Source organism: Panulirus ornatus, chromosome 11 (assembly GCF_036320965.1).
Source record: "Panulirus ornatus isolate Po-2019 chromosome 11, ASM3632096v1, whole genome shotgun sequence".
NCBI classification, from domain to species: Eukaryota; Metazoa; Arthropoda; class Malacostraca; order Decapoda; family Palinuridae; genus Panulirus; species Panulirus ornatus.
Genome location: NC_092234.1, coordinates 32,087,018 through 32,109,202, shown reverse-complemented (window position 1 = coordinate 32,109,202; position 22,185 = coordinate 32,087,018). Strand labels below are relative to the sequence as shown.

The following is a 22,185-nucleotide window of genomic DNA, read 5'->3' as shown; positions in this document are numbered from 1 at the left end:
CAGGTGTTGAGTCACAGGAGGGTTAGAGAGAGGTGGTATAAATCTTACCATAATTTGCTGTGCGGGCGGACTGCGGTATTCGTCCCTCCCTCCCGCTGGTCGCGCTCGCTATGGCTACATGGCTTGCTTGAGGGGAGGAGAAATACTCTACGTAGACGAAATGGTTAAAGTTGAATTTTCAAGTGCGTGGCTACCGGAGTTTTTCTTTTATCTATTGATATATTATAGCATAGCTTTATTTGTTATTTCGTTTGTTTCCTATGTGTGTAGTGTGTGTGAGTAGGACAGTTGGCGAGCGCTCGGCAGCGTTCAGGAGGAAACGACAGCTCAGCTGACTGGCCACTGGGGTGGCTTACGCTGCCGGACGTATGACTTTCGCTGCGCACCTTTCAGCGTGTCAACCAGTGCTTGCGCGCATGCATCATAGCACGGGTGTAAGGCATTTTGTGCTTAATAGGTGTTAAAGGTTGATATCTCAAAGCACAAAACCCCCGAAACTGAAAAAAAATGAAACTAAGATACTTGAACTACCCGTGGTAAAGTGTTAGGGGGGGTGTGAGGTTAACGAGATGAGGAGTTAAGAGACGGAGGGGGTTAGAGGTTAATGGATAAAGGACTAATATCTCAAGAGCCCGATGGGTAGCGACTTAGAGGCTCACGAAGTAGGAAGGCACAGGATCGGGGAACGAAGACTTTTGAAAAAGTTTGGAGCTTTTTGTGTTCTATAAAGTTAAGAAGAACTCTGAGACTGTGTATTCAATATATTTAAGATAAAGAACCAAAGGGGTTTATTTGGGATTAATGGGGTTGAGGGAGATGGGAATTAAAGGGCTGAGAGATTCTAAAGGTGAGGGACTGAGAAATAGAGTGAGAATAAGTGTAGCCAGTATATAAGCTGCTCACCACTAATGAGATACATTTTACAGCAGCCCCTGAGATTGGCTCCAGACCTGGGGCTGGTCCTATACCGGGGGCTGCTGCCACACTGGGGGGCTAATGCTACACTTGGGCTACTATTACTACACTGGAAGCTGCAGCTGTTCTGGGTCTACTGCTATACCGCGGATCAGTGCTACACTGCAGGCTATTGCTACACCGGGGAGGCTACTAATAACCTAAGGTTGCTCCTACTGCTACATCGGGGGCTACTGCTACACCTAGAGTCACTTATTCCGGAATCTGCTGCTACACCTGGAGCGACTGCTACACTTGGGGCTACTTCAATGCCGGGGGGCTACTGCTGCAGCTAGGGGCTACTGCTACACCGGGAGCGAATGCCACACGGGGCTACTTCAATACCGGGGGTTACTGCTACAGCTTGGGCTGCTGCTACACTGGGAGTGACTGCTACATTTGGGGTTACTTCAATACCGGAGGCTACTGCTACACCTAGGGCTACTGCCACACCGGGAGCGACTGCTACACTTGAGGCTACTTTGATCCCTAAGGCTACTGCTACACCTGGGGCTACTGCCACACCGGGAGCGACTGCTACATTTGGGGCTGTTTCAATACCGGGGGCTGCTGCTACAGCTTGGACTACTGCCACTCTTAAAGCTACTGCTTCCCCGGGAGCGACTGCTGCACTTGGGGCTACTTCAATATGGGGGCTACTCTGACAACTGGGGCTACTGAGCTGAGGCTAGTGCTACGCTAAGGGCTACTTCAGTATCAGGGGCTACTGCTATATTTAGGGCCGCTGTTACACGTGAGACTACCGCTACACTTAGGGTTACCCCTACACCAGAGACCATTGCTATGAGGCTATCATATATTGGGGCTACTGGTACACCTGGGGCTACTCTTCAACTGAAGGCTACTGCTACAACTGGGGCTAGTCCCGTGCTGGAGGCTTCTCCCACATGGCGGCTACTGATACACCGGGGACTATTATTACACTTGGGGCTACATCCACACCGGAGGCCACTCCTACACCTGGGGCTATCAACAACCCTCTTCCCCCCCAATCCCGTCCTCCAGCACCCCCCCCCCCCCTTCCTACAGCCTCCCCCGTGACCAAACCGGACTGAGTAACCCGTATCAGCGGACGAAATCAGTGGCGCTCCGACCCGGGAGCCGGACGAGCCCCCACCTGGTCTACCGTGGGGTTAGGTCGGCAATCTGATAGTTCTGTCCCGCGCGCCGCCTGCCCGTCCGCGCGCCCGCTTGCTACACTCCCCCTTCCCACCCACCCCAACCCCCCCACCTACCCTGCCGGCCCTTTCGGGCTCCCCCCCATCTCCTCCATCCCCCTCCCCGTGTTTGTTTCTTGATCATTGTTGTGGGTGGGGGAGGGGTGTTGTTGTTGGTGGTGATGGGGCGAGAGTAGGTGGGTGTTGTTCTGTGTCCGGACACGGGTCAGAGGAAGGGTTGAAAGGGATATGTATATATATATATATATATATATATATATATATATATATATATATATATATGTATTAAAGTAAGAGCCTAGGGTTTGTTGTAAAACGTAGATTATTCTTTATTTCATCTAATTAAAATATTTTATCTTATACCCACACTGAGAGTTTAATGTTTTTTCTTACTATTGTTGGGGTTGTTTATATACAGAATATATATAGGGATAAATGTGTATTGGGGGAAACGGGTTGATGTAATTTGCTTTATCTTTTTATGCATCTGTTTTTGGTACATTGCTTAGACTTTGTTACTGTGTTTGTCATGTTTTGCAGGCTTGGCTGGTGAAGATTTTTTTTAAGTTTGTAAAGGAATAGGTCATTTGTTCATACAGTATACTTTGTCTCTTTCTGTAGGAGTAAATGTATTTGTAATGACGGAGAGTATTTATTCATTGTATTTGCATACGGCCTTTCACTTTTTGACATGACTCTGTACATATTTTCAACCTCAGGTATCCGTATGAGTCAAGGCAACGTGTGTTTCTTGGTAGGAGAGTTAAGATTATGTTGGAGACCTGGATTTGTTGACTAACGTGAGTGTGTTCCTCCGGTAGATGGTGCGTGGAGGTTGAGGGCTGTGACTAGTGGAGGCGCCGCGCCCGTGCCGCCATGCCCGGAGAGGAGCAGGGAGAGCCGCCTCTGAAGGGATGCCCTCCGGCCCCGCCAAACCCTCCCGCTGACCCTCTCCACACCCCCAGCCAACCCCAGGAACAGCAACAAGCCCCCCCGGAAATGAGTCCCGAGGACGCTCCCTCTACCTCCCCCCTGGCGGGCGAGGAGGGCCCAGGGCCTCTGCCCCAGCAGGGACCCAACGCCACCTCCTCGTCGTCGTCGGTTCCGTCAGCTTCGCCGCCCGCAACGTTCAACCTGACGTGCATGACTTGCCACACGCACTTCACGTCGGCGGAGCAGTACACGCGGCACCACTGCGTGGCCTCGGCCGCCGCTCAGGACGCCCTGAACGAGTCGTCCAGCGACGTGGAGAAGTTCGACGGAAAGATCGTGTACAACCCCGACGGGTCGGCGTATATCATCGACTCTGAGATGAGCGACGACGAGGGCGTGGCGGGGCTAGAGCTGCCGCGGCACGAGGGGTCTATCGTGGACTCCCCGCGACACCCGCTCTCCTCCACCGCCGCCCCCACCATCCCCACCATCGCCAACGCCATTTACGTCACCAAGAACCCCGCCTTCTATACCGCCCTATACGGACAAACCTTCACCTCGCTAATCCAGGAAAACAAAGTTCCTGAAGTTCCCATTGTTCACAGCTACAGGGTCTTTACCGTTGGTGATAAGGACAGTGAAAATGAATGTAAAGACAGTGATAGCAAAAATGATAGTTCCAGTGAGAAAGCAAAACTTCCATTATTAGACTACTCGCAAGTTCCAATTAAACCTATATTGATGTGTTTTGTATGTAAGTTGTCTTTTGGATATGTTAGATCTTTTATTGCCCATGCGATGGGTGACCATAGTGTAGTGCTTCTGGATGAAGAGAGAGACCTTCTGGCGGCTAAGAACGCCTCGGCCATCATCCAGTGCGCGGGTCGGGAGAAGGAGCCGCGAGTGTCGTTCCTAGAGCCAGTGACGCCCCCAGGTGCCAGCAGCAGCAGCGGCAGTACCAACAACTGCAGCAGCGGCAGCAGCACCCAACACGGGGGCGCCCTGGCCACCCTGCTGCCCTCCGGGGCCCCCAGCGGCACCTCCCCCAGCCCGCAGCCCTCACCTGTAAAGGCTGCGCACAACAACGACGCTCATCAGGACCTCAACGAGGAAGAACGTACCAGTGCTGACAAACGTGATATACCTGACTTTTACGATATCGTCCGTCAGCAGCATCAACAAATGCAGCAACAACAGCACCAGCACCAGCACCAGCAGCAACAACAACAGCGGCCTGATCCCTTCGCAGCGCCTCAGCATCCGGCTGCTGCACGGACGCCAGACCTGAGCCGCAAGTCGCCCATCTCTGCCCTTGGTGCCAACGGACGGGCGTCCGTGTCCCCCGTCACGTCGATGTCACCGACGAGCTTCTCGCCGCTGCAGTCACCTGTGGCACAGCTGACGGGCACCATCATCGGTGCATGTCCAGAACACATGAGCGGAAGGCCCCAGGGCGTCAGCTGCGATAAGTGTGACCTCATCCTGCAGCAGTCGCGCCAGCTGGGAGGGCAGATGGCCTTCATGCATTCCCGCAACTCCTGCAAGACGCTCAAATGTCCCAAGTGTAACTGGCACTACAAGTACCAGGAGACGCTGGAGATCCACATGAAGGAGAAACACCCAGAGAACGAATCCACCTGCATCTACTGCCTAACCAACCAGGCGCACCCGCGCCTCGCTCGTGGAGAGACCTATACGTGCGGCTACAAACCTTACCGGTGCGAGGTGTGCAACTACTCCACAACCACCAAAGGCAACCTCTCCATCCACATGCAGAGCGACAAGCACCTTAACAACATGCAAGAGCTGCAGAACGGTGGTATGCCCAACATGGACGGTTCTCTGGGCTCACAATCATTAACATCCCAGCAACAAAGTCCGTCTGGCAGCATTTACTCTGCTCCCAAAACTCCTACACCGTCGACCACGCCGGCGCCCTCGCAGCAGCAGCAGAAGCCCAAGCCGGTGTGGCGTTGCGACGTCTGCAACTACGAGACCAACGTTGCACGTAACCTTCGCATCCACATGACGAGCGAGAAGCACACGCACAACATGATGGTGCTACAGCAGAACGTCAAGCACATGCAACAGTTGAGTGCCATGCAGGGCGGCGGAGGTGGTGGTGGCGGCCAGATAGACCCCATGGCGCTGTTACAATACGCTGGGAATCCCGCGGCGGCCGCCGCCATGATGGCCAGCCTGGGTGTAGGAGAGAAACCTCACCTACCGGAGGCGGCCCTCGCCGACCTTGCTTACAACCAGGCACTGTTGATCCAGATGATGTCCGGCGGCCAATTGCCTCCAGGTCCCATGGGTCCCGGTGGCCACATGGGTCCCGGGGGCCACCCGGGGCACGGCACCGAACACCCGCCCGGCCCACACTTCGACATGGGACTCAACCCGGAGTCTCTGGAGCCACCGCCGGAGCCAGTGCCACCCAACCCGCGACACGCCTTCACCTGCTGCGTCTGTTCTGTCTTCTCCACCGACTCTCTCGAGCAGCTCACCCTACACCTGCAGCTCGATCGCTCCAAGATCAACGAAAACGAGGTCTTGCTCGTGGTAGCGGGTAACTACATCTGTAAACTGTGTTCGTACAAGACCAACCTCAAAGCCAACTTCCAGCTGCACTGCAAGACGGACAAGCACCTTCAGAAGCTGCAGCATGTCAACCACATCCTTGAAGGTGGGCCTAGGAACGAGTGGAAGCTGAAGTACCTGTCGAACACCAACCCGATGCACGTGCGGTGCAACCTGTGTGAGTACTACACCAACAGCGTCCACAAGCTGCAGCTGCACGCGGCCCACCAGAGGCACGAGGTCCTGAACGTCCTCTTCCGTCACCTGTGCAACACGGAACACGCCATCATGGAGGACCGCCGCGTCTACACCTGCACCCTATGCAGCTTCAACACCCGCGCCAAGCTACAGATGCTGCACCACATCCGCTCCATGCGACATCTGCAGATGGAGCAGCTGCACCAGATCCAGCGGCACGCGGAGGGCAAGGGAGCCACGCAGCAAGACATCGGCGACATCTTCAAAGTGGAAGAAAATGAAGAAGAAGGACGCCACACGCCGCCTGGTAAGTCACTGTTCTCTCTTTGGTACCTCGTGTTTGAAGGTGTGTGTGTGTGTGTGTGTGTGAGTGTTTTGCGTACAACCCTTACGCAGATGTCTAATGTTTTCTTTTTATCCCATTTATTTGTGATGGAATTTTTGAAAGTTCTGTGGATTTTGTTTTTGTTTTCTGCTGAAGTGATACGATGGGAGATTACGCTGTGTTAATGTCTTGACATTTCTTTCAGGGATTGAAATACGGTGTGTTATACTTGATTTACTTTTACCAGATTAGGATTAATGTTATGTATTATTAGCCCGTGTGAGTGCCAGTGTACCATACTTGATGATTTTCAGAGTTCTCTTTCTTCCTGTTTTCAATTATATATATTATATATATATATATATATATATATATATATATATATATATATATATATATATATATATAGTTGATCTAATTACTGGCTTGTGAGAGAGGGAGTTGTCACGATCGTATGTTGAGGTTGGGAGCGCGTGCTAGGCTTCATGCGACTTGCGCAAGCTCTCGCATGTTGCCCGACCATCTTACAAGAACGCATAGGCCATGCACTCGGACCCGGCTAGAGCACACACACACACACACACACACACACACACACACACACACACACACACACACACACACCGTCGTCATTCAAGGTCGTCATGGCGTGATGGATGGTTCCTATCATGGTGTCTGACGTAGGATCTCACGAGTGTGCACCAAAACTTCAAGGATCCGTGGCTGTGGGAATCCTGTAGAAAGTGGTGGGAGGAAGTAGGATCGGTGGATGTGTGTGTGTGTGTGTGTGTGGTGGAGTTGAGGACGCATGTAGGCAGCGGCGATGGGTTGGCTCGCTGGCGTGCACGGGAGGAGGTGACAAGTACTGTGCCAGCCAGTTGCCGCACTTAGAGACCCAGGCAACGAGAGCAGGGTACCGGACGATATTTATGGCTCCCGAAGAATACCAGACCAACACCTGGGTTGATAAAAGACTTCCTTACGTGGAGGTGTGTGTGTGTGTGTGTGTGTGTTTATCTTTGTGCTTGTGTGCCTCTTTGTTTATGGTCGTGTGTGTGTGTTTTGTGTTCTGCTTTAAGAATGAATTTTCATATTGTTCAGATATTATCTCGTCTGGCTGTCTTCCAGTTCATGCTTACTTCCTCCTCCTCCTCCTCCTCCTCCTAGCTCTTCCCTCCCTGCCCCTCCTCTCCGTCCTTTTCCCTCCCGCTGCTCCACCTCCCGTCCTCCCTGGTGCAGCCGTCGTGTGCCGTGCATGGAGCTATAGCTTGAGGATGCGTCTCACCATCACTAGGTGATCTCGCCCTTATGCGACTCGGTGAGGAGGCGAAGCGTCTGATTCTGTACCTGCCTCCCGCTATGTTGTGCCTGCATTGTGCTGTTTTGTCTGCGTTCTGCTCTGTTTTTGCGTGCGTTCTGCACAGTTTCCCAGCAGTTTCTGCGTATGCTTGCATTTTGCTTAATGCACCCCATCACTGCTGTTCTTACATTACGCTGCTGCATGCGCCTGTCCTCTGTTGTGCCTGTACGCGCTGTGCTTTGTAGTCTTCTTTTTGCTGTTTGTGTGTGTGTGGGTGTGTGTTTTGCTACGTTTGCCAGTGTTACATCTGTGTAGGCGTATGTTTGTTCGCTCATCCTACCTGTTTTCTTGAGATCTAAAGCGGCGGTCACCACCTTTCTGTTGTTTGTGCGAGCGTTCTTCTGCCTCAGCCCGCGTCGTACTGCTTATTTCTCCGTTTGCATGCGTACTTTTACCTGTGCCTGCGTTCTGTTCCGTGTGCTTGAACTTGCGTGCATGTCCTCTTGTCATCCTTCGCATGCAGGTGTACTGCTTGTCAGCCCCTGCCTGTTGTCGTTGAACCTACGATGTGGCTGCTTCCTCTCCCTTCCATTTCTAATCACCCATCCTCTCTAATCTCCCTTTCTTTTCTAATCACCCCCCCCCCCTTTCTAATCTCCCTTCCTTTTACTAAAGGTAATCGCGTGCTGTAGCATTTGCATGCCTTTCCTGTACGCCTGTGTGTATACGCCTGGTGTATGCATGCACCTCCAGTCCGCACGTCTGTCTGTCTGCGTGAGCGGGCGAGTATTCGTCCCTGATGTAGCCACACCCCACCGTTAAGGGCCTATATCGCTCGTGCGATGAGTTGAGGGAACAATAAAGTTGAAGGCCATAAACCTCGCGCTTCAAGGGTACCAGGTCACCTCAGGTCACGCTGCTACGTGGGGCGTGAACTTCCGCGGCGTGGACGGGTTAAAGCTGTTCCTTCTTCTGTCTCCCTCTGTGCTGGTGTCAGTGTGTTTGTTGAACTTATGTTGTACTATATCTTTCTGTATATCTATTGTTCTATCGATATATATATATATATATATATATATATATATATATATATATATATATATATATATATATATATATATATATATATGTATGTATATATATATATGAATATGAATGATAAAATTCTCTCTCTCTCTCTCTCTCTCTCTCTCTCTCTCTCTCTCTCTCTCTCTCTCTCTCTCTCTCTCTCTCTCTCTATCTATCTATCTATCTATCTATCTGTCTATTTATATATATATATATATATATATATATATATATATATATATATATATAGATTATGTATGTATTTGTGTGTGTGTGAATACACATGATATACCTTTCTCTTCAGCTTCATCCGTTTTCAGCATATTATTATCATTGCTATTTTCGTCGAAGCATTTATCTGCACGTTGGTGAAGAATACTGAGAAGTTTCGCTCTGTCTGCGACTGCCAAGTGCTCTATAAGCATGAAAATCGTGACCTACCGGGGTTCCCGGAAAGGGAACAGTCCTTTCCCAAAATGTTTCATGTGGGTGCTCTGAAAAAGCCTGCCCTTCGTTTACGCCTTACAAGACTAGGTGTTCACTCCCCTCCCGAAAAGGGAAGGCCAGTATCCGATTTTTAAGTTCGAGATCTTTCACGGAGAGAGATCGTGGTTAGGGGTTGAGATGACAGTACACAGCACAAGGTGTTGCGTTGCGTTGCATCCGTGAGGGGTTCCACTCCAGGCTGGTGTATTTTAGTGTCCCTCGGTCGGCGGCGTACTGTTACTCACTGAAGGACATTCTTAAAATGAATTTAGGATGCCGCGCCTTCCCCTGTTCCCTGACCAGCTGATGACACAAGGGTGTTGGTACAGACACCTGCTAGGTATCAGCTTGTGCCCAAGGTGTGTACAGTACCCTGGGAGACGCAGCAGCACCAGTTTACGAGATGTCTGGCACAGTACAGAAATAAACCTGTAATGAACCTACCAGTAACACAGTACCTGGGACACAAGCAGCTTCACCAGCCAGTAGCTCAGTACCTGGAACACCAAAGGCTACACCAACCAGTAACACAATACCTGGAATACCAGCTTCTACTTCTACTAGTAACAGCTCCTGGAACACCAAGTGCTGCACCTGCCAGTAACACGGTACCTAGAACACCTGCTTCTACACCAACCAGTAACACAGTACTTAGGACACCAGCTGCTACACCAACCAGTAACACAGTACCTGGAACACCAGCTTTTACTTTACCAGTAACACAATACTTGGAACACCAAGTACTGCACCAACCAGTAACACAGTACCTTGAACCAGAGTCTTGAACGCCTTCTGCTACACCCACCAGTAACAGTACCTGGAACACCATATGCTGAACCAACTAGTAACACAGTACCTTTGGTACCACAGCCACAGGTATCCTACCACAGCAACTACTTCGCTATGTACCACAGTACCTGCAACTGTAGTACCTAACCCATTGTCCACAATACTGACATTAGTGGGACCCACTGCAAGACATACCTAGCTACTTGCTGCAGCACCATGGTTTCTACTGCACTTACGACAGTGTGCCCCACAGTACCCATCTTACTACCCGCCACAGTACAAACCGCATCGCCCGTCATAGTGCCTAGCAAAATATTGATGGTATTGCCACTGCCCACACAGTGTTATGATTGCCCTCACATTGTTGTTATGGTCCACACAGTGTTCTCCACTCAGAGTGCTGTTATTGCCCCCACAGTTCTGTCGCTACCCTCAAAGTGTTGTTATTTCTCTCACAGTGTTCTAACTACCCACACAGTGTGTTATTGCCTTCACAGTGTTGTCACTAACCTCCTCCCCCCCCCCCCCCCCCCCCACACACACACACACACACCCACTTTACTCCTCATCACCTTCTCACACTGACCACTTCCCTACACTGACCGTCCACTATGAGAGGTCACCTGCACACAGTGACCTCTATCCATATACGTGTATCGACTGACTCAGTTCTCTGGGCATCGTCGTACAGCGACCACCTCGATACTTTGGAACACCCTCATTATACCGAACATCCTCGGCGCATTGTCTACCTCCATATAGCGACCATCTACTCCTCTACAATGACTCAGTTCCTGGGATGGACCACGCCGATACACTGTATATCTTCTGTAACGACCACCCGTGTACAGCGACCACCTTTAGACGGTCGCCACGGCCACTTATTGACTGTTTCCAGAAAGCGACCAACCCCATCCACTGACCTCTGAACGCTTGACCCGGACACATCGATCACCCCGCTACAATGAGCACTGCCCCCACAAGTTTGACCAACCCTCCTCCTGCTCCTTATATATCGACCACCCTCGGTCCGCCGACCACCCTCGTTATTACGACAGTCTCCCTGCCTCCGTACACTAACGACTTAACGGAGAGTGACCCCCTCCGTAAAGAGAGTGACCCCCCCCCCCCTGTAAACACCGTCGCAACACTTGACCACCTACCTACCTGCGCATACTTCCTCTCTGACTGTGTATGCCGACCTGGCCGTAATGCTTACACGGTGACCGTCTTCCCTGAGTGACCAACATCTCACATACGACTCCTCTCTCAACGCCAACCACCCCTCTGTAAACGGAGCCACCTATACGTTGACTACTTCCATACATCGACCACCTCTTTAGAATGACCCCCGACCGCCGTACATCGACCCCTCTCGACACTCTGGCCATCCCCCCCCCCCCCCTCCACCCCACCCACCATATATCGACCATCTCCATATTTTCACCTCGTCTATAAACATGAATTTCCCCACGGGAATCTTTCTAGTACATGGACCAACAGCATACGCAGACCGCCTTTTTATACCGAATATGTCCGTACACTGACCATCGCAGTACACCCATGCCCCCACTACACATGGACCATACCCGGGTATACAGAACACCTTCGTATAGAGACCATCGCTATACACTTATCCCCTTCATATATTGCCCATCTCCCTACCATAAGATACATACGTAAATCATACCCGTACACACCTTCATATACTGATTGTTTCGTTACACCGACCACCTCGATCTGGACGGACGCCTTCCGTGCTCATTAAGAGCCAGTGTGTGTGTGTGTGTGTGTGTGTGTGTGTGTGTGTGTGTGTTTTACTCACATAGTGAGACCATCTGGGATATATATATATATATATATATATATATATATATATATATATATATATATATATATACCCACCAAGGTCTATGAATGTATACTATCGCGGCTAGACTGGCCACCGAAGTCTCCCCTGCCGTTATTCGATGCCACAAGTAGGCCTGCTGAGAGAGAGAGAGAGAGAGAGAGAGAGAGAGAGAGAGAGAGAGAGAGAGAGAGAGAGAGAGAGAGAGAGAGAGAACTCTTATACACTGGTGTTGATATTATGTAAAGCGACGCAAATGATAACGTGAATGACGTATTCCTGTGGCCAACATGCTGATGTGGTAAGGTCGAATAGTCTTGGTGATCTTCATTTTTCGCACTTTGTACTACCCTTATTCCATGATGATCAAACCATATATATATATATATATATATATATATATATATATATATATATATATATATATAGTTTTTCGACACTGTTTTCATAGTCTGAGCATTTCCCTTTGGTATGCAAGAATGAGGTGGTGATGGTAAATACAATAATATACAATGTACGTTAATGTCTTGATGATTGTATAATGTTCCCTTGTGCGTTGCCTTCCCCTGTTCTTAATTGTCAAGGTTTTTCTGACAAGCGCAGTTGCTTGAAGGTTTGTTTACTGTGATTTATAGGCCCGGGTGCAACGTATAACTTGGGTACACTGTTGTGTGCATAGATGGATCCTCAGCATTGGTCTGTTGTAACACAAGGCTGTACATTTGTCCTCCAATAATTCATTATATAGAAAACGGATTCCTTGGGTTGATTACTATAGCTAGGCTGCTCACCTTGATGAACATCGAACTTTTGGATTTTATATCGTAGATCTTTTTCCTAATTATTTCTCATTTTTTATCTTTCAGTTCTTTAATTATTCTTGATTTTTTTCCCTTTATACATGCTCTAGATCCCTTACATGGCATAGGCTAGAGTATTCCAGTTTATTATAGATTTCTTTCGTAGATCAACATTGATCTGATTCCAATTCTCCTTTTATGTTGTAGATATTACATGTCAGCAAGTGAGGATTTTCCCATTCTTGTTGCACATAATGATCACAGTTAAATGTTCTAGCTTGAACACTTTATAGATATAGATATATATACCTATATGTTTGTCTTTACATTACTTGATGGTTTTGGGTTTTATTTGTTCATTTTATGCTATTTTTTTGTTTTGTTGTACTTTTTCCGTGTACAGTCATTTATCAGTTGTTAGTATTCTTTTACTTCCATGAAGTGTTAACTCTAGGTTTTTTATTTCAGTTAGTCTTCAGCATCAGTTTCATTTATCTTTCAGTCATTATGTGGCTCTGATGAATGTTGTGTTTACATTATTATGTTTGCTTGGTGTTATTCGTAAGTCCATTAACGATTTACATAATTATGTTGAATATTTCTGGTACTTAACTAATATGCCTAACCTAACTTGCCCTTCCCTTAAAATAATTAAAAATGTGAACATGATAATGATGGTGATTTATAATTGATGGTTATAATAATGATATTAAAATGATTTGTATTTTACGTAAATTTATGTTTATAATTACCTTCTTAGCCTTACATAAATTTTAGACATTACCTCTGTTAAAACTAACATGCTTGGCCTAACTTAACCTTCTAACCCACCATAAATGAATGATATAATGATAATTGCTATGATGACTTTGATTATTGATTAAATAATGATTGTAATGATTATATTGATAATGATAATGATAGCAATGGTTATAATGATGATGGTAATAACACAAACAGTAGCTTTATAGAACAAGAAGAATTTCATTCATCTTTCACATGATCTTTTCGCATCCCATTTTCCTTAGGGCCTAATTTACCTGTTGGAGATTTCTTAAGCAAACGTCTTGAGTCTTTTCCCTCAGTGTTACAGTATATTTTGGTAATCACTTGATTGTGTTAGAAACTTGAATGACTGTCTATATATATATATATATATATATATATATATATATATATATATATATATATATAACAAGCGATTGGATAGTAGGGATGGGGAAGGAGTATATTAAGTGTTTGTATATGAAAGTCGATTTTGTACAACATTCTTAATGTAGATATTTAGGTTGAAGTAGTGTGGAGAAAGTGGCTTTTGCTGCCTCAGAAGTGAAAAAAAAAAAGAGGAGAACTTAATGGGGGGCGGCGCTCCGCCCTTCATTAGCCCTCCCCCCCACACATCCCCTTCCCGCACCCTCTCCCCCTCCCTACCAAAGCGTTGCGCTGGATCCATCGGGGAAGGTGGCTGGCTAGTCTTGGTGGCTCGTCGGACCCCAGGCCAAGTGTGCTGCGTTTTGTTTCCCGAATTCCCTTCCCCGTACGACGTATTGACGACCCTGAGTCATGTCATGAGAATCACCTCGAGGTACTCACCCTACCCCTGTGTGTATATATATATATATATATATATATATATATATATATATATATATATATATAGAGAGAGAGAGAGAGAGAGAGAGAGAGAGAGTGAGTGAGTGAGAGGAGACTGCGTCACGGCACCTTGTGTCTTGCAGGTAGCTGGAGGAGCGACGAACGTGTGCGACGGTCACATCCCCATGAGCACGACCTTACGAAACCCCTGGGTTATGACGTCGTGGACTTCATGACTCAGGTCAAAGGCCAGGCCATCAGTCAACCCGAGGGGTCGTAACGTCGTGTTCAGCAGTCGTACCGTCGTGCTCAAGGAGTCGTTTCGTCGTGGTGAAGGGGTCGTTTCCTCGTGCTCAGGGGTCACATCGTTGTGCTCAAGAGGTCATTTGCTGACCTCATCCCACCGGCCGGTCACTCCTTCAACGGTTCTCATAATTGATGAATAATTTCACATTGGGATGAATGCCTCAGTACTCACATCCTGTCACCGTGCGGCAAAGACATAACTGAATGAATTACATGTAACGACTTCAAAATAACTTCCTCCATTGTACTGCTGTGTTTGGACCGTTTCAGAGTATGCAAATGATGTACAAGACATTTCTTATTTGAATGATCTGATCTCTTGTCACTCTTGGCCGGTGATCCGATTGTTATTTGATTATCGTGTTGATAATGTTCCCCCCTTTTTTTTTTCTGTATTTCTTTTGTCACATCTGTTGCGTGGACCTCCAGATGTTTGTTGTCGTGATTAACGTGGTACACAGGTTCATTCATCTAGTTTTCTCGTTTTTTTTCCCTAATGAGTAGAACTGATGCTGTAATGAGTGGATCGGTCGAGGGCCATGCCAACGTAGGCAAGGTTTGCGCCGTCCTGCTCGAGGGTTGTACATTCGTGCTCAGTTGTCCTAGCGTCGTGCTCAAGGATTGTGCATTTGCTCTCACTTGTCGCACTGCACTGCTCGAGGTTTTAAGGGACTTTACCCCTGTATGAAGTGTAAGCCTCAGGGATAATGATTTGGTGAGGTAAAAGAGTATATGTGTGTCACATCTAGTACTTCATGGAAGGGGTATGGCGAAGATGGCTCATGCCATGTCTTTGCTTCTCCGGTGTTGGTCTAAGCTAATCTTGTCCAGCAGAATTCAGTTGCTTTGTCACGGTTGTGGCGATCGGCTGGCTGTACAGACTCGTCAAATCGTTAAAACGGGGGAAAAAAGTGTAATGATACGTGAGGACTGCTAGTGTACCATCAGATAAATGTTTCCTCTTGGTCGAATGGTGGGACCGGGGTTCGAATCCTCGGCGCCCAGAGTTATGTAATCTATTCCATGTGTCCATAAATGGTGAAGTATCACATAAATGGTGAAGTATCATTTCCAAAAGAATGATTGAAACTAAACTTTAAATTAGATCCGTAATTATTAACTAGTGACAGCATTTAGTAAAAAGGCAGACGTAAGTCTACGACGCGTCGTAGACCTTCGATCCGCCACAATCCTGTCACCAGTCCGCCACATGCGGCTGAGTGGCGAACGTGTTGGACGGAGGCTTGACTAGCACTTCCAAGAATCCACATCACATTGTGTGGAGTAGGTCGAGATGACCATCAGGAAGTGGACTTTGAAGTGTCGCCGAAGTAGATGATATTTTTTCCGGACAGTTAAAGTACAGTTATAGAATATATGGTAGTTTTAGGAGGTTGTTGAATGCTATTGAAGGAAGGGGTATTCAAATGGATTTGATGGGATGAGAAGCGTGTGTGTTTGTTCCTGCAGCAGAAGATGGCGTGTGTATATATGACGGGAGGTGGTGGTGTAGGGGTCTCATGGTCTCGCTTTTGATATCGTCCAGTTTGGCTCCATGGTCCATCCCGTCCTCTGCTTAACTCCTTCGTCTCCGTCCATGTAGACGAGGGATGTAGGACAGTATGACTGCATACCAAGAGATTACCTCGTCACAGTCCATAAGCTTCTCTGTTAATTTAGGTGTACTTCCATGTCTCTGTCTTCCCATCCTCACCCGACACATTCATCTCCTCTTTACTCTCCTCCTCTTCCTTTTCCTTTTATTCCTGCCTTACTCCTGCTCCTCCACACCTCCACCGTGGCCCATTCCTCACCCTCGTCTTTAAAACCTGATAAAAACATTTCTTATATATTCATTTGAATAGCAGATCTTAGACAACTTTTGTAGTATCTCACTTTCATATACAAACTTTTGGGTGTTTTATCTTTTACTGTATCTTTTCCGTAGCTCTCCCTTCCTCCTGCTCCTATTTCTCCTCCTTCGCCTCTTTCCTCTCCTCTTCCTCGTCGTCGTAATCTTCCAAGAACTAGACGAGACATTGGGCAACGTTCCGTAGCCAGACGTCGATGGACACGAGTTCTGCCGCCGACGGATGGACGATGCCGGCGGCCCGTCTTATTGGCCCAGGCCAGAGGCAATTAACGAAACGGCCATTAGAGAGCCAACCACAGGGCGGCCATCATTTGGACGTTTCCCCCCCCGCACGGTGCCTGCTGCTGCTGCTGCTAGTGGCGCTCCTGATGGTGGCTGCTGATGGCTTCCGAGTCTTCCTTCCTTAATGGCCGTCGCCATGCTAAGAATACGGCCGGATTAATTTCTTTGACGATGATTCTCTCACTGTCGCCCTCATGTCGGGTTTGCTTTATAGCCTACGACGGTTTTGATCGCTAGCGGGTTTGTCTCTAGTGCCATGAAATGGAATGTAGATCCTCAGGGCAACAGTTTAATCCCTTGAAGACAACGTTACGACCCATCAACATGCCGGTGTGGCCCTTGACCACTACTGTGTGGCCCTTGACCACGACGGCGTGGCCCTTTACCACGATGGTGTGGCCCTTGACCACGACGGTGCGACCTTCGGGTGTGATTGCATGGCCTTTTTTGTCCTGACTTTTGAAGGCCAAGCCACGGGGTCATATCGTCTTACCTGAGCTCGTACCGTTGCACTGAAGGATCGTACCCGTCTTAGTAATGGATCGTACCGTGGCACTAAAGGATTTTGCCGGCGCACTGAAGGATCGCATTCCAGGATCGTACCGTCGGGGTTCAGGGATTAAGTAAAGTGGTCGAGGTAACCTTCAACTCGAGACACGTCAGAGCTATGGGTTTATGGTCACAGATTCCCAGTCAATATACGAACTTCATCAGATGTATGATGAATGTATTGGTTGTTACCGTATACATGGGGTGAGGAGCGGCTGCTCCATCACCGACCACCCACCTAACTGCTCCTCAGTTGTCCACGAAGACGAGCACGCACAACGCTGCTTCACCTGTAGTCACGCCCGGTGGACGCGTCTGGCCATAGAAGGCCTCCTGGTACAAGAAAATAGTTATATATATATATATATATATATATATATATATATATATATATATATATATATATATATATATATAATGATTATCTCTGTAAGTTTATAATTACCCTGAAGTTAACTTTTGAAACACGATGCCGTGATTTTCTTTTCATTAGCATTTGAGAATCAACATTTGACCTACAAACTATCAGCTGAGAGGCATTGTAACATCGTGTCCTGTAGCCGGGCTTGGGGGCGGGCGCCCAGGTACACAAATCTTTTGTGTTTTTCGTAATGTCGTTTTTTTAATGATTAACCGCCTAACTTTTGGAGGTGTAAAAGAACTCGATGCATGATTGATCTGCGTTTATAATTCAGGTCGACGAAGTCGGGAGCTGCAATGTTGCCATTAATTAAAGAACAGGTTAATTAAGACCGTGGTAATGATTCATGGTGCCTGAATTATGTATGGGAAGACAATGTGCCATGGGAGCGGAGGGGACTTTGGATGGGGATGGGATGTAGGAATAGCGGGGAGACCCGGTGTCGGGGTAGGGTGTGTACTGGTATGTTGTACGGGCGGGTTTTCGTGCAGGTGACCCGACCGTCATGGATACCCCAGTTGAGAATCGGTCGGCAGACATTACCCAGTCATTACGTATCGGCGAAAAGCTCGGTCCTTTGGTACTGGGCCGGACTGGCGTCATCATTATGAAGCGATCGGTAGATCGGTAGTGAGGGGATGAGCCGGGGGTGGACGACGAGCCACCGGCTTTGGGTGAGCGTCTCAAGAGTCATCCATCTAACCACGAGGTACGTCGACAAGCAACGGCTCGTCGGGTTTGTTTGCCTGCAGTGGGGCTGGCCAGTTCACACTGCTGGTTGACGTAGATATTGTCGTTTGCTGCTGCCGCTACTTCTCCTAAGCTGTCCTAAAGATGAGCCAGCCCATATGTATGTATACATGTGTATATATGTTGAGTATGTGTCATGAACTACGTTCTCAGTTCCGTGGGATCGTTCAGACGGTAACTTCCTACTGAAACGGGTCCCTAATGGCGGATACACATTCTCCCCCAAACGTTGAAGTGGAACACGAGTGCAGGAAACGTTTCAACCAAGGGTATTGAATAAACGTTTCCTGTCAAGGGTTAAGTCATCAGTTGCTTTGTTCAGTAATGATGCTTGTTGATATTTACAGACATTATCCCGTATTGCCTTCAAGACGTGATTATAAACTTTCTATTAAATGTTAAGATCGCATTTCATTTTTGATCGTTTATTTTCATTAGTATTTACCAAGCGTTTACATACGTCGCTCATTGATTATCCAGTTCATTTCGATGTGTTTCTGCAGTACATAATAATCAACAGTCATAATTTACTAAAGATTTCATCACAACAATATAACTGTTGTAGTTTCATAAGCATTGTGTTGTGTTTTATAATTTCTTCGCATACAAGATGTTTTCAACTTAATTGTTGTTGTTTATCTTAGACATATACCGCTGCCGAGATGTGTTTAACAGCTTCATTTAAGTACCGTGTTGTTTTATGATACGTGAATTAATCACATATTTACGTGCAGTCTGATATTGTCACTGCCACCCAACACACACAACCAACCCCACCCAGTAAAACGTACTATATGTAGAAGTGATGAGCTGTTATGCTCGCACTGATTTTGCATCGCCTTCCCTACGGAGTAGTCATAGTCACAGCAGCGCACTGAGTAGAGCAGTGCAGTGTAGAGTGAGTGGGTGTCTCCCCCTCACTCTCTGCGTCACCTACCCGCACACTAGACTTGTCTCTCTACCACTCCTGATTTTTTTTGTGTTACCTTTCTCATTCCCGCCACCTCTACTAACCCCATTTCTCCCAGTCCTACATCTAGTCCCGCCTCTTACCAGTCCTATTCTCTTTGAGCCTTCCCCCAGTTTCACTTCTCCCAGTCCAGACTCTCCTAGTACAGCGACACCCAGTACCCAGTATCGAGCTTGTGAACGCCTATCCAAATCCCACCTCACTCACTCTCGCTTCTGCCATTCCCACCCCCTCACCCATTCCCATTCTGCCATTCCCACCCCCCCCTCACCCACTCCCATTCTGCCATCCCCCCCCCCTCACCCACTCCCATTCTGCCATTCCCTCGCATTCGCTCACTCCCACCTCTGCCATTCCTACCCATTCACTCTCACACATCTCCCAGCTAGTGCCTTCAAACTCCTGCCTGTTTTGTGACACAATCTTCATCCTTTTCATCTTTTTGCTCGACTCCTGCAAGCAACTTGGTCACGTACAACAGCCATAGTCAGCGTTGCGTCCCTCCCTGTCCCAAATATGTAGAAAAAAATGACTTCTATATTTTAGACATTGTATATTGGGACCATTACAACATTAATTACTTCTTCATATGTTTTGAAATGAATAGCTTAATGTTGAGAATAGCTCACTCGGACCCATGACATATTTATCAAACGTGTGTGTGTGTGTGTGTGTGTGTGTGTGTGTGTGTGTGTGTGTGTGTGTGTGTGATTACGTCTTGTGGTTACTACTTGTGTGTTACGGGGAGAAAGTTTTACACTTGTGTTGCTCCAACTCTTAACCTTGTACATACATGTATGTACCATGTCTTTACTTCTATGCGCGCACACACACACACACACACACACACACACACACACACACACACACACACACCACCGTAAGCCACTGACTAATTTATCGACCAACAATTAGGGAAGGATGAACAGCTGGGTTGGCTGTGGCCCGACTCCCGCAACCAGGATTTGAACTCGGGCAAGCTTGTGCATGAATCATGGTCATCGACGCAAACCAATACACATGTATGTGCGTGAAGAACAGTTTCAATACATGTATACAAATACATGAAAATTCATATGTGTGACCTCGTGTATGTCTACGCCTAATTACCTTCACAAGCCGTCTTCCTGGCCTCCTGCAGGACGACGTAGGCGCCCTCTTAATTACCCTTAATTACCACTATGAACTACGTGAAAACTGAAGGTGAAATTAAGCCCAACTAACGTGTCATATGATTGTAAAAATCCATAAAAGTTATGGGATTTAATTCCCAGTTTTTTCACGTCGTCCCGTAAACCCCAATCAAATGTCACATGATAATTGCTCCAGCCACCTTTTTTTTTTTTTCATTCTTTTTCTATTTTCTTGTACTTAAAGGTCGACGTAATTAACTAAAGCCGGAGTGGCGACCGCATGGGACCGAAGCCGATGAAAGATTACAATTATACCGACCGTCAAGCTGGTGGTGTGACACTTTCTAGCTTTTCGGACGCAGACGAAGCGCTTCATCGCCTGAACCTGAAGATAATTTCAGCTTTGTCTTTTTTTTCTCTCTCTTAAGAGAAATAGATACGATTAACTGCACGAAGAAGAAGAAGAAAGATATCTTGCCGTGTAAATGAGAGAGGTAGAGCAGATGAGGTGGCCCGGGAGCGCTGTCTTAAGAGGTTCGATCATTGGCGGGACTTTGTCGTATCTACCAGTGTTTCTTTGTCAACCTCCCTCCCTCCCATCTTATTCTCGCATTTCTTTATGTACATATAATGGTCGCCACCCACCCCCCCTTCCCCGTTTTTATTGTATTTGGCTCTATTTGCCCCGTGTGAGGAGGTGAAAACAAATCCGCTTTGATTGTCTCGCTAAGTGGCTTCGCCTTGTGGTTTGAGCGGTGAATTAGGGGCATGAGAAAGGTGTTGGATTCTATGTGCTTCCCGCCCTTTGATCGTCGTTTGTTTCGCGCCGGCGTGTCTCGTCATTCAAGGTTCTCGCTCTTATACCCTCGTCCCAGAAGGCTCACGTGGTTCATAGATAAAGAGCTGCCATGAGTCGAAGCAATTTGGGACTGTGCGAGCAATAATCACGGCAGAAGGTAATTAGCGAGAGGCAGCGATCAAAAGGAAATACTGTGGCTTGCCCCCGGTAGCCTTCAGTGTGTGTTGTTCTTGTCGCCGGCAGCCAGGTGACACCGTTCAGGTATTTATGATCCTGGAGGAGCCTGTAGCCTCCTTGAAGCCTCTTGTACTCTCAGGTCTGTATGGACGGCTGTGTGTAAATGTGGGTAAAGTCAGTGCATCCTAAACACACATTCAGGTTTGTCTGGCTCGAGCGACGATGAAGTTTCTCTCTACTCGTTAAAGGCTTCGTTTCATTCTCTGTGAGGAATCATTGATGGATCCTCGCTGCAGCTGAGGCTTTCAGTGGCCAGGTTTCGAATCCTGAGTTCGATCCGTTTTTCACAGGGAGGGTCAACAGTTATGTATTACGATGTCCTCTACTCCTTACCGCTCTATGTTGACATCATTTCTATTTCTTCGATGCCTCATATTCCCACTGTATATATTTCTCTTAGTCTCTGAAGGCGCTTCTGTTTGTTATGGTTTCATCAGAGAACATGTGGGCATGTGATCGAGTTGGTAATGTAGTCGAGAATGTTCGAGTCGAAATTCAATAACAGGGGAGGTGTTAGCGAGCCGACCGCCAGGCAAAAACAGCCGTATTGCGTGTAGATGATGGGGAGAAAGAGGGAAGAAGGGAGGGTACAGGTCGGGACTGAACACGAGGGAGGGTGCACAGCTCGGGACTGAACACGAGGGAGGGTAGTAGCTAGGGAGGGGGGCCCAGAGAAGCCATGAATTCGACTGCTGTCATTTTACGCGGCGTGAAAAGAGATGCCTTGCATATTTAACCTGAGCTATTTAACGGTTAAAAAAGTTTAAAAGCTGTGTGATTGAAAAAGTCCT

At 47.6% G+C, this 22,185-nt stretch overlaps 1 protein-coding gene across 6 annotated transcripts in view; it reads left to right on the top strand.

Moving 5' to 3' along the window:
* The window catches only part of zfh2 (Zn finger homeodomain 2), a 932,335-nt gene that overhangs the window by 306,210 nt on the left and 603,940 nt on the right, over nucleotides 1–22,185 (top strand). For all 6 annotated transcript variants that reach the window (XM_071666763.1, XM_071666762.1, XM_071666764.1 and 3 more), the window contains exon 2: nucleotides 2,975–6,171. In XM_071666763.1, the coding sequence (XP_071522864.1) occupies nucleotides 3,030–6,171 (3,142 nt within the window). In that variant the 5' untranslated portion in view covers nucleotides 2,975–3,029. The remainder of the gene's footprint in view (nucleotides 1–2,974; nucleotides 6,172–22,185) is intronic.